Source organism: Amblyraja radiata, chromosome 11 (assembly GCF_010909765.2).
Source record: "Amblyraja radiata isolate CabotCenter1 chromosome 11, sAmbRad1.1.pri, whole genome shotgun sequence".
NCBI lineage: Eukaryota > Metazoa > Chordata > Chondrichthyes > Rajiformes > Rajidae > Amblyraja > Amblyraja radiata.
In genome coordinates this window covers 13,789,478-13,804,205 of record NC_045966.1, presented here as the reverse complement: position 1 = coordinate 13,804,205, position 14,728 = coordinate 13,789,478, and the positions used below count along the sequence as shown (strand labels likewise).

The following is a 14,728-nucleotide window of genomic DNA, read 5'->3' as shown; positions in this document are numbered from 1 at the left end:
TTTTGGAGCCTGAGCGATATCAATCTGGAACAAAATTAGTCATTTGGAAAATTGTATATTAATAATATACAATTATTATTGCATGGATTTGTTAAAAAGCGTATTTTCTGCATTGATCTGATTAAATTGATTTGATGAAGCGGGTTAACAGTCAACGTTTGTGATATATATGTGGACTTACGAAAAACTGAACTTTCAAAAAAAAAAGTGGACTTTCAAAATGGACCTTTTTTAAGAAAAAGGACTATGATATCACTCTTGTGCATTCACATTTCTCCCTATTATCTTTCAACCAGATGGCTTCATGAAGAACGCATCACCATGACAACCCTGTCCACACCTATCAGAGATATTCCCGTTGACCTATTAAGTCTCTGTACAATTTAAAACTAATTTATTTTCTCATATCTCCATTATTGAAGGGCCTTTGACGTGAAACATTATTTTTATTTTCCTTTTCATTGCATGACCTGCTGTACGTTCCAGGCATTTTCTATTTTAATTACAGTTTGCCTAACCGTAATCATAGTAGCATTGAAAATGGGTGCAGGAGGAGGCCATTTGGCCCTTTGAGCCTGCACCGCCATTCATTGTGATCATGGCTGATCATCCACAATCATTAACCTGTGTCTGCCTTCTCCCCATATCCCTTGATTCCGCTAGCCCCTAGAGCTCTATCTAACTCTCTTTTAAATTCATCTAGTGAATTGGCCTCTCCTGCCTTCTGTGGCAGAGAATTCCACAAATTCTCAACTCTCTGAATGAAAATGTTTTTTCTCATCTCTGTTTTAAATGCCTCCCCCTTTATCCTTAGACTGTGGCCTCTGGTTCTGGACTCCCCCATCATTGGGAACATTTTTCCTGCACCTAGCTTGTCCAGTCCTTTTATAATTTTATACGTTTCTATAAGATATCCTCTCATCCTTCTTAATCCCAGTCTTTCCAATCTTTCCTCATATGACAGTCCCGCTATCCTGGGGATTAACCTCGTGAACCTACGCTGCACTACCTCAATAGCAAGGATGTCCTTCCTCAAATTATGAGACCAAAACTGCACACAATACTCCAGATGTGGTCTCACCAGGGCCCCGTGCAACTGCAGAAGGACCTCTTTCCTCCTATACTCAAATCCGGAAAAAAAAAATATTAGACAAATATTTTGAGACATTCTGCCTGTATTTGATATTATGAACATCATACAATGAGATTTGTAGAAATGATAGGCAAACCTTGGGATAATTTATTTTGAAAGATTTAATTGCAATTTAGCAGTGTAGGTAGAAGGAGCAACATGTTTGATTTACTGAACCCTTTACCCTTAGTAATATTCTACATTGGAATTTCTACTGTGCAGCTTTAAATGAGGAAGACCATAGAACAGAACACAGCACAGAAACAGGACTATGGCCCACAATGTCTGTGCCAAACAAAATGCCAAATTAAACGTGCCTCTTCTGTATGTACATGATCCATGTCCACATTTCTGCACCTTTGCAAGCTTAATCACATCCTTCCTGTAGTGTAGCAACCAAAACTGTACAATAATTCAAGTTTGGCTTAACCAACCTTTTATGCCAAGGTAGCGTGACATCCCTACTCTAACCTCTTCTAAGGTGAAGGTGGGTTAACAGACCTAATTTTTACAGGGTTGAATTGATGAGTCATTTTGCAAATTAAAGAAAATAGACATAGAAATGTAAGCTTCAGCACACAAATATATAACCTTAGGGTTTCAGTTCCTTTTTCCTCCTCTTGATATATGATAAAAGTGCATCCGTAGTTGTCAAGATATTTCTTTGTCCTGATAGTCTCGTCAACTGTAGATAACAGTAGCTCGGTCATTATCTCAAAAACACATCTTGTTGTTTACTTACTTACAATAAATTCATGTCAGTTTTGAAGAGCTAAGAAAACTCTTCGACAAAAGGTGAAATTCTGGAGTCTTCATTAATTTATCATTGTAGATAATGCTGGGGTTTAATTTAAATTGCATCCTGAATCCTGAAAGGATATCACGCATCATTTTTTGGTTATGTGCATCTTTTAGTTTTCAGTAGGTATAATGTTGGAGCAATAAAGTTAATTAGAGTGATGCATCTTGTGTTGTACCTGCAGTGTGAACAATGTTTTAGGAGCATTCAAAAGACATGTATGAACTAAGCATGTTTTAATTTAGTTTAGTTTTGAGATACAGCACGGAAACAAGCCCATCGGCCCATCCAGTCTGCGCCGACCAGCGATCCCTGTACACTAACATTATCCTACACATTAGGGACAATTTTCCATTTTTACCGAAGTCAATTAACCTACAAAACTGTACGTCTTTGAAGTGTGGGAGGCAACCGGAGCACCCAGGGAATACCCACTCTGTCACGAGGATAACGTACAAACTCCGTACAGGCAAGCACCCATAGTCAGGATCGAACCCAGGTCTCTGGCACTGTAAAGGGCCTGTCCTACCAGCATGCGATTGCATGCGTCTAGCGTGACCAAACGGAAGCGGAGTTCGCGCTAAGTACGCGCAAAGTTTGCGCGTGACGTAATTTACGTCAAACTCACCAATCAGCTGGGCAGGAGGCGGGCCGACTGAATTTGGAGGTCGCACGGTGTCGGGCGGTGACGTCATCATGCAACGGCACGCCGGGCGGTGACGTCATCGCGCAATGCCACGCGCTAGGCGTACGCCATCAAGACGCTGCGTACGCCGTCGAGACGCTGCATACGCCCTCAATGTGCCTGCGGGCCGACAGGCCGTTGGCGCGCGGGATTTTCGGACAGTGCGGGATTTTTGGAGCCCCGCGTGATATCAGGACCAGCCCCGCACAACTCCATACGCCGATCGAAGTAGGACCGGCTCCGCGCGGCCGTACGCCTCAAGCGACAACGTTTGGTCGCGCTAGACGTATGCAATCGCATGCTGGTGGGACAGGCCCTTAAGGCCACAACTCCACCGCTGCGCCAAGAGAGCGACTCTGTGTGAACGGACAAGACATTTTATTATGTGTTGAATAATATAATTGTGGCATTACTATTTCTTCACTAATAGTCTAAAAATAGAAAATGTGAGAAAGACACAATTTATCTTTGCACTTTGCTGACCTGCCACAAATCTGCAGTCATTTTATTGCCCAGTTTGACTGTTGTTTCATTGTCGTCAGATCATTAATAGCTGAAGGTTTTCAGATTGTGTAATAGCTATTTAATTTCTTTCTGTTTACGATTCTTACAGTGGATTTAATTGCAACGTCCTCCCACGCTGCACAGGTTTTGTGTAATACTCCCACATTCCAAAGAACACGTGTATTTGGATGAATAGGTCTTGAGTCATTGGAAAGGGATTTGGTGGAAGATAATTGAAGGTCAAACACTCATTCAGGTGGGGAGGGTGAACAATGAGAAATATTCAAAGAAATTCTTCTTTGTCAACATATTGACTGCATCTGACTCCCCAGCTACAGACTTTTGATGGCTGGCCTCTCCTTTAACCATTGCAAATGACTTTACTTTGATCACAATACCAGAAGTGGCGATGATTACTCTGTATTCAATTCTGCACACAATCCTCAACAAATGAAGCGGGCAGTGCCTGCATGCTGCAAAGTCCAGACAATATGCAGGTATGAGTACATGATGGATTTCATCACAGGATGATAATAATAAGAAACATAGAAAAACATGCGGCACAGAGGCACAGCCGGTGGAGCTGCTGGCTCACAGTGCCAGAGACCCAGATTCTTTCCTGACCTCGGGTGCTGTCTGTGTGGAGTTCGCACATTCTCCCTGTGAAAGCATGGGTTTCTCTCGGGTGCTCCCATTTCCTCAACCATCCCAAAGATGTGAAGGTTTGAAGGTTAATTGGCCTCTGTAAATTGCACCATGTGTGTAAGGGAGTGGGTGAAAAAGGAGATGACATAGAAATAGTGTGAATGGGCGATCGATGATTGGCGTGGAATCACCAGAGGGCCTGTTTCATCTCTAGACTAAACATTTGTATTGCAGAACCTGCTCAGTTTGTCTTTTGTTTCAGTGTCCTGTCAGGTCGTTAATGGCCTTGGGGCCATGGAACCAATTTCCTCTGCACTTAGTTGCTTTTTATTTTTCAAACAGAACATTTGAAAAAGCGCCTGGAAGAATATATGGCACGATTTCCGAAGGTCAGGATTTTGCGAACTAAGAAGCGAGAAGGTTTGATTCGTACGCGGCTACTGGGGGCCTCAATGGCAACTGCAGAGGTCATAACTTTCTTGGACTCTCATTGTGAAGCTAATGTGAATTGGCTGCCTCCATTGCTTGGTGAGATACGTTGACATTTTCAGTAGATAATGTGTGAAGAGTGGGACTTGATTGAGATCTGGATCTAATTGTAGCTAGTCTGTGTATCTTCGAAGAAAAAGCTGTATGTGCAGAATGTGTAATGCTTCTTTTGTTTACAGCCAAAGGTAACTGGGATCAGTGTGTTAATAAAATATCATAATGTTAAAAAAGGAAGGGCAATAGTTATGCAGAGAATGGAAAATAAAAGTTGGAAAACTATTTCACAACTTCAACTTGCTATGAATTTTTAATTCAGTTTGTTCCATGTACACTTTCTCATTGATGTTGGGCTCATAAGAGTTGAACGGCATGGAAACAGGCACTTCGGCCCAACTTGCCCTTGCTAAGCATCAAGCCCCATCTACACTGGTCCTACCTGCCTGTGCTTGATCCATATCCCTCTTTCCATGTATCTCTCCAAATGTTTTTTAAACATGATAGTACTTGCCTCAACGATCTCCTCCGGCAGCTTATTCCATATATCTACCAACCTTCGTAGATAAAAAAAAAAGTTGCCCCTCAGTTTCTATTAAATCTTTCCCCCTCACCTTAAACCTATGTCCTCTGGTTTTTGATTCCCCTACTCTGGGTAAAAGGCTCTGTGCATTTACCTTATCTATTGGTCTTATGATCTTGTCCACCTCTAAAAGATCACCCCTCATCTTTGTGCACTCCAAGGAATAAAGCCATAGCCCGCTCAACCTCCACCTATAGCTCAGGCCCTCGAGTCCTGGCAACATCCTCGTAAATATTCTCTGCCCCCTTTCCAGCTTAACAACATCTTTCCTAAAACAGGTTGACCACAAATGAACACAATACTCTAAATTTGGCCTTGGCAATGTCTTGCTGGAGAATAAAAAGGTCATTTAGTTAAATTGCATCTTAATTGTTACATGCTTATCTCTGTTATGTGAGGATCTTGTATGAACAATGCAATATATATTGTTGAAGTCCATCTTGTGGCCAAATGTTCAGCAAATAACACTGTTCATATTTGCACAGAGTGGTGGGCTACCATTTTTCTCTTGTGGACTTCTGCCAATAATGCTTGATTTTCATTGAATGCATATGTTAATTCAGTGATTTAAAAAAAAAAATATTTTCATAAAATAAATTTTAATTTGAAATCTCATACTCTTTGATCTTTCAGACAGAATTGCTCAGAGCCGCAAAACAATTGTGTGCCCTATGATCGATGTCGTTCACCACGACCATTTTGGATATAGCACTCAGTCTGGTGATGCCATGCGAGGAGCATTTGACTGGGAGATGTATTATAAACGGATTCCCATTCCACCAGAACTACGTAAACCTGATCCAAGTGATCCCTTTGAGTAAGTTTCAGTCGTATGTCATCCACATAGATAAGGAGTTTGTACTTTTGAAATGAACAAGAATTTTTGAGAAGGTACCCAAAAAAGATGGAGAAACTCAGCGGGTGCAGCAGCATCTATGGAGCGAAGGAAATAGGCAACGTTTCGGGCCGAAACCCTTCTTCAGACTGATGGGAGATGGGGGGGGGCGGGGAGAAGAAAGGAAAAAGGAGGAGGAGCCCGAAGACTGGGGGATGGGAGGAAACAGCAGGAGGGCTGAGGAAGGGGAGGAGACAGCAAGGACTAACAAAATTGGGAGAATTCAATGTTCATGCCCCCAGGATGCAGACTCCCCAAGCAGAATATGAGGTGCTGTTCCTCCAATTTCCGGTGTTGCTCGCTCTGGCCATGGAGGAGACCCAGGACGGAGTGGGAGGGGGAGTTGTAGTGCTGAGCCACCGGGAATTTTTGAGATCCGTTTTGAGGGGCGGTGAACTGGTAGAGACACTGCCTCACAGTTCCAATGAGCCGGGATCCATCCTGACTTCGGGTGCGGTTTGTGCGGAGTTTGCACATTCTTCCTGTGACTGCATGGGTTTCCTTCGGGTGCTTTAGTTTTCTCCCACATCCCACAGATGTGCAGGTTTGTAGGTTAATTGGTCTCTGTAAAATTTCCCTTGCGTGTGGAGAGGGTGGATGCAAAACTGGGATAACATGGAACTAGAGTGATCGGGTGATGGATGGGTGGTGTGGACTCGGTGGGCCAAAGGGCCTAATTCCATGCTGTATCTCTAAACTGAACCTTTACCAAGCTTTATTTTAATTAAATGTAATAAGGAATATCCTGCTCAGACCCTCGATTCTGGCAAAATCCTCGTAAATCTCTGCACTCTTTCCAGCTTGATAGATTGTAAATTCTTCTTCTCAAAGGGAAATTAATCTTTGGTTGTCTGAAGCTAGGAGGGCTGTGGGGACATAGCCTTGCTGAGTATGTTTAAGACAGAGATGGATCAGATGTGCAGATATTAAGCAAAGCAGCAGTTAGAGTTTATGCAGGAAAACGATACAACGGTAAAAGATCAGTGATGGAGAGATTAGAGGGGCTGAGTGATTTCTTCCTCCTTTTTTGGCTTAGAGATACAGTGCGGCAACAGGCCCTTCGGCCCACCGATTCCGCACCTACCAGCGATCCCCACACACTTACACTATCCGACACACACTAGGGACAATCTTTTTTACATTTATACCAAACCAATTAACCTGCAGACCTGTACGATTGGGGGAAACATAGAAACATAGAAAATAGGTGCAGGAGTAGGCCATTCGGTCCTTCGAGCCTGCACCGCCATTCAATATGATCTTGGCTGATCATCCAACTCAGTATCCTGTACCTGCCTTCTCTCCATACCCCCTGATCCCTTTAGCCACAAGGGCCACATCGAACTCCCTCTTAAATATAGCCAATTAACTGGCTATATGGCAAGAAACTGAAGATCTCAGAGAAAACCCATGCAGGTCATGGGGAGAACATACTAACTCTGTACAGACAAGCACCTGTGGTCAGGATCGAACCCAGGTCTCTGGTGTTATAAGGCAGTAGCTCTACTGTTACGCCACCGTGCCACCCTTTTTCTCATGTTCTTTTCTCTCCAATATATGCATTTTTGTTTGAAAATGTATTGCAAAACTTCTATTTTCAGATTTTCTGTACTAATGACCTAACTAAAATGTATAACATTTATTTGCATCTTTCTAGATCACCTGTCATGGCTGGCGGTTTGTTTGCTGTTGACAGGAAATGGTTCTGGAAACTGGGTGGATATGACCCAGGTTTGGATATTTGGGGCGGAGAGCAGTATGAAATATCATTCAAGGTAAGCTGCATGCAATGCTTATCTGAATAGTCTTATAACAGACACCCAAAATCAGGAGCTAAAAAAGGGTCCCGACCCAAAACATTGCCTATCCACGTCCTCCAAATATGCTGCTTGACCTGCTGAATTCCTCCAGCACTTTGTGTTTCACCCAAAAGACACCTCTTTTTGCTGCAGTGTTGAGGGGTAGCTCCCTGGATACACAAACAGCAGACAAGATAAACTGTGCAATTAGTGGCAGGGATATGCATTTACCAATGTATTAGTACATGAAATTGAATTGAATTGAATTGAATTGAATACCTTTATTGTCATTCAGACCTTACGGTCTGAACGAAATTTCGTGCCTGCAGTCATACATACAATCATACAATAATAACAACAATAAACACAAATTAACACCACCACAGTGAGTCCTCCAAGCACCTCACTGTGGTGGAGGCAAAAATCTTAGGGCTGCAGTCTCTTCCCTCCTCTTCTCCCTCTGCGCTGAGGCGATACCCCACCGGGCGATGGCACAAACAGTCCCGCGGCTCACCGAACCCCGCAACGGGCCGGCTCAAACACCGCGGCCCGGGGTGGTCGAAGCTGCCGCCCTCCAGTCCACACGCAGCCACTGGCCCGCAGCTGAACCCCGGACTCGGGTCACCGCCGCCAGAACGCCGTCCCAGCCACCGGAGCACCGTTCCAGCGCCGAGCCGGATCGCCCTCACGTGAGTGCCGTTCCTCCCTCGAGCTGGGCCGCTCCGACGGGAGTGCCGTTCCTCCCTCGGGCTGGGCCACTCCGACGGGAGTGCCGTTCCACCCTCGGGCTGGGCCACTCCGACGGGAGTGCCGTTCCTCCCTCGGGCTGGGCCACTCCGACGGGAGTGCCGTTCCACCCTCGGGCTGGGCCACTCCGACGGGAGTGCCACAGCCCCTCACGGGAGAGTCTCGGCCCCTCGTCAGGCCGTCCTCACGGGAGCGCAGTTCCAGCCCCGAGCTGGGCCGCCCTCACGGGAGCGAACCCAGGGCGAGTCCTGACAGGCTGCCTCCGGAGTCCCGAGGTCGCCAGCTCCGCCATTAGGCCTCAGCGCAGACGGAGGCAGAGAGGGGGGATACGACGAAAAAGTCATATTCCCCCCAAGGGGAGAGACAGCAAACCCCGTTTCAACCCCCCCCCCCCCCCCCCCCCCCCACATAAACACAACCTAAAAACCAAAAACACAACTAGACAAAACGAAAAAAAACAACACAAAAAAGTAAAAACAAACGGACTGCAGGCGAGCCGCAGCCGTTCCCAGCGCCGCCACTTCCGGTCACTTTATGTCTTCACTAATCTCATCATCAAAGTTTCATTGGAGACCAATTAACGCAAACATTCATCTATTGTCCTCAATGGTACAGTATTGGAATGTCCCATACCCAATGATTGGTTTTGATAGCCTTAAAATATCCTTGCAAGATAAATTGTGCACGGGTTGTTTTTTCCAATTTGTAGATTAGTCCTTGTTTAAAATAAAATTCCAATCCACATATTTCTATAACTCCTGAATATTCTCCAACAGTGTCTCCAGTAGTGTGTTTAAAATCACAAACTACTGGAGTTACTCAGCGGGTCAGGCAGCATCTCTGGATGCTCCATGTTGTTCTCAGAGAGCTGAGGCCTGACCTGTTGAGTTACTCCAGCACTTTGTGTTTTATTCAAGATTCCAGCACCATTGTTTCTATAAAATTATCAATTGATCGAATCGGGTAGATACAATAAGGATATTTCCACTTGTAGTAAATGAGTGATTTTTGATTTACACATTTAAATTTTTTCTTGTGTGGATGGGGTCTAGGTGTGGATGTGTGGAGGACGGATGGAAGATGTTCCTTGCTCCAGAGTAGGGCACATCTACAGGAAGTATGTTCCCTACACCTTTCCAGGTGGAGGTGGCTTGCCTAGAGTAAGTCATTCCGTTTACATTACATTTTTAATTTCTATTGTAGACTAATATTTACCCTCCAAAAGCAGGGCCCTAATGTTTGATGGTTTGATCTTCTCTCTTTACACATACAGATCAGGGCGCCGCATGATGGCAGCCTCTGCCTACAGTCTGTGTTCGATTATTGATTAAATATATTTGTATTCTTTCTTAATATTTTGGATGATTTTGGTGTCAGGAGGTTTAAATTATTAAAGTTGTCGTTTACTTCCATTGAAGTATTCCCGAACATTGGCATGACAATTAATTAGAGTTAGCACAATGGGCTGGTAGGAAAGAGTGTGAATGTCTTGGGAGAATGGGGATCTTAGAAAGGGGATTTTATATGTGAATTTTTTGCTATAAATCAACAAAACTGTAAAGAATGGCTTCAAAAACGAATTAGAGGAAGTTCATAAAAATCTCCTGAACCAAATATGGTAAGAATGTGAGGTTTTCTTCCCTAAACAATAGCAGAGGTTGTAATTTCTTTAAAAATACCTCATTGATTCTTATATGGGAAATTGGACCTGGAGTAGTTCAGACAGCCCCTTGAGCATAATCTGGCATGACTGATCTGGTCTCTACTTTAGTTCCCTACCCTGATCCTTGATAGATTTTTAGATATATTTTATTTTTAATATGTTTTATTATTTTTTATTTATTTATTTTTATGATACTGACTGTAAAGGGAAATTCATTTCGTTGTCTCTAATTGAGACAATGACAATAAATTTGAATACAATACAATACAATATTAATAATGGGATGAGTGAAAACAAGTGGCTCTGAAATTGGCCTTAATTTTATTGAGGAGCAGAGGACCAGAATTCCGACATATCTCTGCTGGTAATGTGAATCCACATAAAGAGCTGCGGAATTTCCTTAATTGCAAAAGTGGTTCATGACAGGCCTGGGATTTGCCATGACGGGCCAAATGTACTCCTGTATCAAATATTCCTTGGATTTTTTGTTGCCAATAAAATGAGGCAAATCTGAGGGCTTTGGGGACTTCAGCTACAATGCTTACACATTTCTAGATAAATGACAAGAGAAACAAATTTATCTTTACACTTTGCGCTCCACACAATTGTGAATTCACAGTTAAAACTACTGAAATTCGAAATTCATTATGTTCACAGGATGACACACTATTTTTAACCCAAAAGCAAATCATAGCAGATGCTGGAAATCCTGATATAACACAGAAAATAAACCCAGCAGGTCAGGCAGTGTCTCAGTAGAGACACTATTATCCTATTCTGATAAAAGCAATGGACCTGTTTCTCTCTTTACAGATACAGATCAGGGCGCCGCATGATGGCAGCCTCTGCCTACAGTCTGTCTGTTTTTCTATCTTTCTTTTATTTAAAGAAGTTTGTTTAAAAGTACGTTTTGGAGGATTTTTTTAGTATTTCTATATGGGGGAGGGGGGTTGGGTAAGGGGGAAACCATTTGCAGAGCTTCCAGCGCGGGCGGCGCTGACTTCAACATCGCGGAGCCTGGGATCCCTTTGCCGAGGGCCGCCAGCTTGAATCTCCACCCAGCTCGGCCTGTGGACTTCGGGAGCCACGGTCTCGGCCACGGAAGGGAGTGGCCGATTCAGAAACTCCAAGCCGCTGAGAGTGTTCTCCCGGTCCGACGTCTGAGTTCCATCCTCCAGCTAGCGGGCCTGAACATCGGGACAGCGAGGGGTTCGGGAGCCCCCCCGATCACGGGTGAACAACAGAGGACAACAGAGGAGGATGACTGAACTTTGGTGCCTTCCCTCACAGTGGGAAACTTTGATTCCGCTGTGTGGGGATGTCTGTTAAAGACTATAGTGTTCTATTCTCTTTTTTATTCATATGGCTGTATGGTGACAACAAATTTCACTGTACCAATTGGTACATGTGACAATAAATGTCTCGTGTCTCTTGTCAGATACTGCCTGATCAGCTGAGTGTTTCCAGCATTTTGTTTTAAAATCTATATTAAAAATACTTTCAAAGTATTTACCATGTATTTGTTAAATTGCAAACAATGGATCTTTTCACAGTTGCTGTTTTTGTGTTACAGAATCTGAAAAGAGTTGCTGAAGTTTGGATGGATGAATATGCTGAGCACCTTTATAAGCGAAAACCAGAATTCCGACATATATCTGCTGGTGATGTGAATCCACAGAAAGAGCTGCGGAATTCCCTTAATTGCAAAAGCTTTAAGTGGTTCATGACAGAAGTGGCCTGGGATTTGCCAAAATACTATCCGCCGGTGGAACCTTCATCTAGTGCATGGGGAGAGGTGTGTTTGCAGAACTTAAGCACGACGATATATTCATGGTAACTGGGAGAGTTGGCAAGTGTGTTCAAGTATGTGAAATTCCACTTAACCTAATTTTCCAATCAGTCTCTTAAAAACTCAGCGGATCAGGCAGCATCTCTGGAGAAAAGGAATAGGTGACCTTTCGGGTCGAGACCCCTCTACAGTCTGAAGAAGGGTCTCAGCCCGGAATGTCACCTATTCAGATTCAGATTCAGAAAACTTTATTGTCTGTCGTAACAGAAAATCTTCTTTGACGTGGCTCAACATACAACCAGGACAATGTACTGATAAGCAGTCATACAACACAGATTTCTGCGAGCACACACAGTGTGTATAGATCTTAAAAGCAAGTATAAAGATTAAAAACTGTAAATATAGACAAGATAAAAGTTGTGGATACGTGTAAAGTGACAGTGCGTCAGGGTTAATTTGCCCCTTGTTCATTTTTTATTTAAACTGTTTATGGCAATGGGTATGAATGAGTTTTTGTGGATGTTTTTCTTGGATAGGGGGACTTTATATCGGCGGCATGATGGCAGAAGTTGGAAGGACTTGTGCAGGGAGTGGGTGGGATCCTGTGTAATGAGGTTGGCTTTCCTTTTAACTGCCTGGGTGTGGAGTACTGATAATTGATTTTGAGTTTGGCAAGTGATGCTGCCTGACCCGCAGAGTGACTCAAGCTATTTGTGTCTATCTTCGGTATAAACCAGCATCTGCAGTTCCTTCCTACACATCTGCTCCACTGCAAAATCTCCTCAAGGTGTGCCTACTTTGAAGAAGTTCTCTCTCCAATAAGAGTTCTGGAACACCCTCTCTCTCTCTCTGCACCTCCTCTGTGATTCCTCCTTACAGTCTGAAGAAGGGTCTCGACACGAAATGTCACCTATTCCTTTTCTCCAGGGATGATGCCCGACCCGCTGAATTACTAGAGCTTTTTGTGTCTATTCCAATCAATCTTCTGAATAGTCCTTCCATAAGATAGGATACAGTCCGATTCACCTCCATCCCACTGCAGACATTGGAGTTAGTCTCAGGAACTGGTGTGCTATGATGCTGAGAATTATATTCTGCACTCTATCTTCCCCTTTGCTCTTCAGGTTGGCTTGATTGTGTTTATGTATAGTATTATCTGATTTGATTGGGTAGCTTGCAAAACAAAGCTTTTCACTGTACCTCGATACGTGACTATAATAAACCTAAATAAGTCGAAACATTTAAAGTATAACATCAGCTAGAAGTTGAAATGTTTAACCTGAATTGATGATAAGGTTAGCGAAAAACAGATCAAGATAGCATACTCATAAAAGATACTCAGAGAGTGGTAGCTGTGTGGAATGAGCTTCCAGTGGAAGTGGTGGAGGCAGGTTCGATTTTATCATTTAAAAATAAATTTGATAGGTATATGGATGGGAAAGGAATGGAGGGTTATGGTCTGAGTGCAGGTAGATGGGACTAGGGGAAAATAAGTGTTCGGCACGGACTTGTAGGGCCGAGATGGCCTGTTTCCGTGCTGTAATTGTTATATGGTTATATGGTTATAAATTTAAATGAAGTGAATACTTATAGGTGTTGGGAATCCAAACCTTAGCAAGCTAAAGTCATTGTAAAACTGAATGACTATGTGGGTCGACAATGAAATCTTTCAGGCAATAAATAGTAATAGTTGTGTTGTTTTGTAGGTTAAAGAGTATTTAACGAATGGTTGATAAGTAAAGAAGGGAAAGACCATGAACCAGTGGAATGGTGTTACTTGAAATTATTTCCTCAATCGATGAGAATGTAGCTAAAGCAAATAATATAAATGCACAATCACAATTCTAGCAAAGATTGTAATTTATTTTGGCTGTTCAACTACCTGGCAGCACGGAATGAGGTAAAACTGTTAACCATTGAAGGGAAAATAGTTAACAAGGGAAAATAAGAAATTTTCACAATCCTAAGCGGCAAAAAATAAAAATGGTCAGAGAACAGTCAAGATATTAATAATTTTATTAGAAGCATTGGAATAAGAGGTGGTTAAAGCAGGTTGTTATCAATTGATCTGTGTGAAAAGAGTGGTGTTGATGAAATATCTATTTGTCCATCCATTTTTCATTATTACTAAGCAACAGTTGAAATAAGGTAGGAACAGTTTCTCCCCAGCTGTTTTCGTGCAACAGAACAGCCCTCTCATCAGCTAGAGTGCGGTCCTGACCTCCTACCCACTGTACCTCATTGGAGACCTTTGAACTTACTTTAATTGAACTTTATTGGGCTTCAATGTTGTACCTTTGCACTAAATGTGTACCCTTTATCCTTTATCCGTGCACTGTGGACGGCTTGATTGTGATCATGTATAGTCTTTTTGACTAGATGGCACGCAAACAAAAGCTTTTCACTGTACCTTGGTACACCTGACAATAATAAACTAAATAACTACTACAATACCACAGGACATTTAAGTCAGCATTATGACATCCCCATTCCTCCTTGTGAAAAGTTTAGAAACCAGAATAAGAATACAATTCAAAATTAATTGATGTGCATGAAAGCCTCTTTTGCAATCTTTAAAAAGGTGAATTTGTAATTCACATGAAACAATTTTATTTTGGTGCCAGATTCGTAATGTTGGTACCGGCCTTTGTGTGGACAGTAAACATGGGTCTTCTGGCTCACAGCTGAAACTGGAACCATGTGTCAAAGATGGTGAAGAAGGATCTTGGTCACATGAACAGGCAAGTTATTTCAAATATATAAAACTAGAAGACCAGATATAAAATGAACAAAATATGCTGATTCGTTATCTTTTTATTCAACTCCCTTTTCTGCTGCTTGGTAAATCCTTTCATATTTTTATTTCCTGCTCTTTGTCTTTCCATTACTGCTCCACTCTTATTCGGTAGATGGGATTGAACTGCTAAGATTTAATAGGAATAACTAAGATTTTCAGGCTGCATTTGTGATGACATTGGCACAGAAAATGTGCCCTTTCTTGACT

The 14,728-nt window shown here is 42.7% G+C and overlaps 1 protein-coding gene across 1 annotated transcript in view; it reads left to right on the top strand.

Annotated features, from left to right (window-relative positions):
- The window catches only part of galnt10 (polypeptide N-acetylgalactosaminyltransferase 10), a 58,703-nt gene that overhangs the window by 36,099 nt on the left and 7,876 nt on the right, over window positions 1–14,728 (top strand). The window contains exons 5-10 of the mRNA XM_033029353.1: window positions 4,108–4,293; window positions 5,465–5,648; window positions 7,384–7,501; window positions 9,325–9,432; window positions 11,509–11,730; window positions 14,349–14,465. Of these exons, the coding sequence (XP_032885244.1) occupies window positions 4,108–4,293; window positions 5,465–5,648; window positions 7,384–7,501; window positions 9,325–9,432; window positions 11,509–11,730; window positions 14,349–14,465 (935 nt within the window). The remainder of the gene's footprint in view (window positions 1–4,107; window positions 4,294–5,464; window positions 5,649–7,383; window positions 7,502–9,324; window positions 9,433–11,508; window positions 11,731–14,348; window positions 14,466–14,728) is intronic.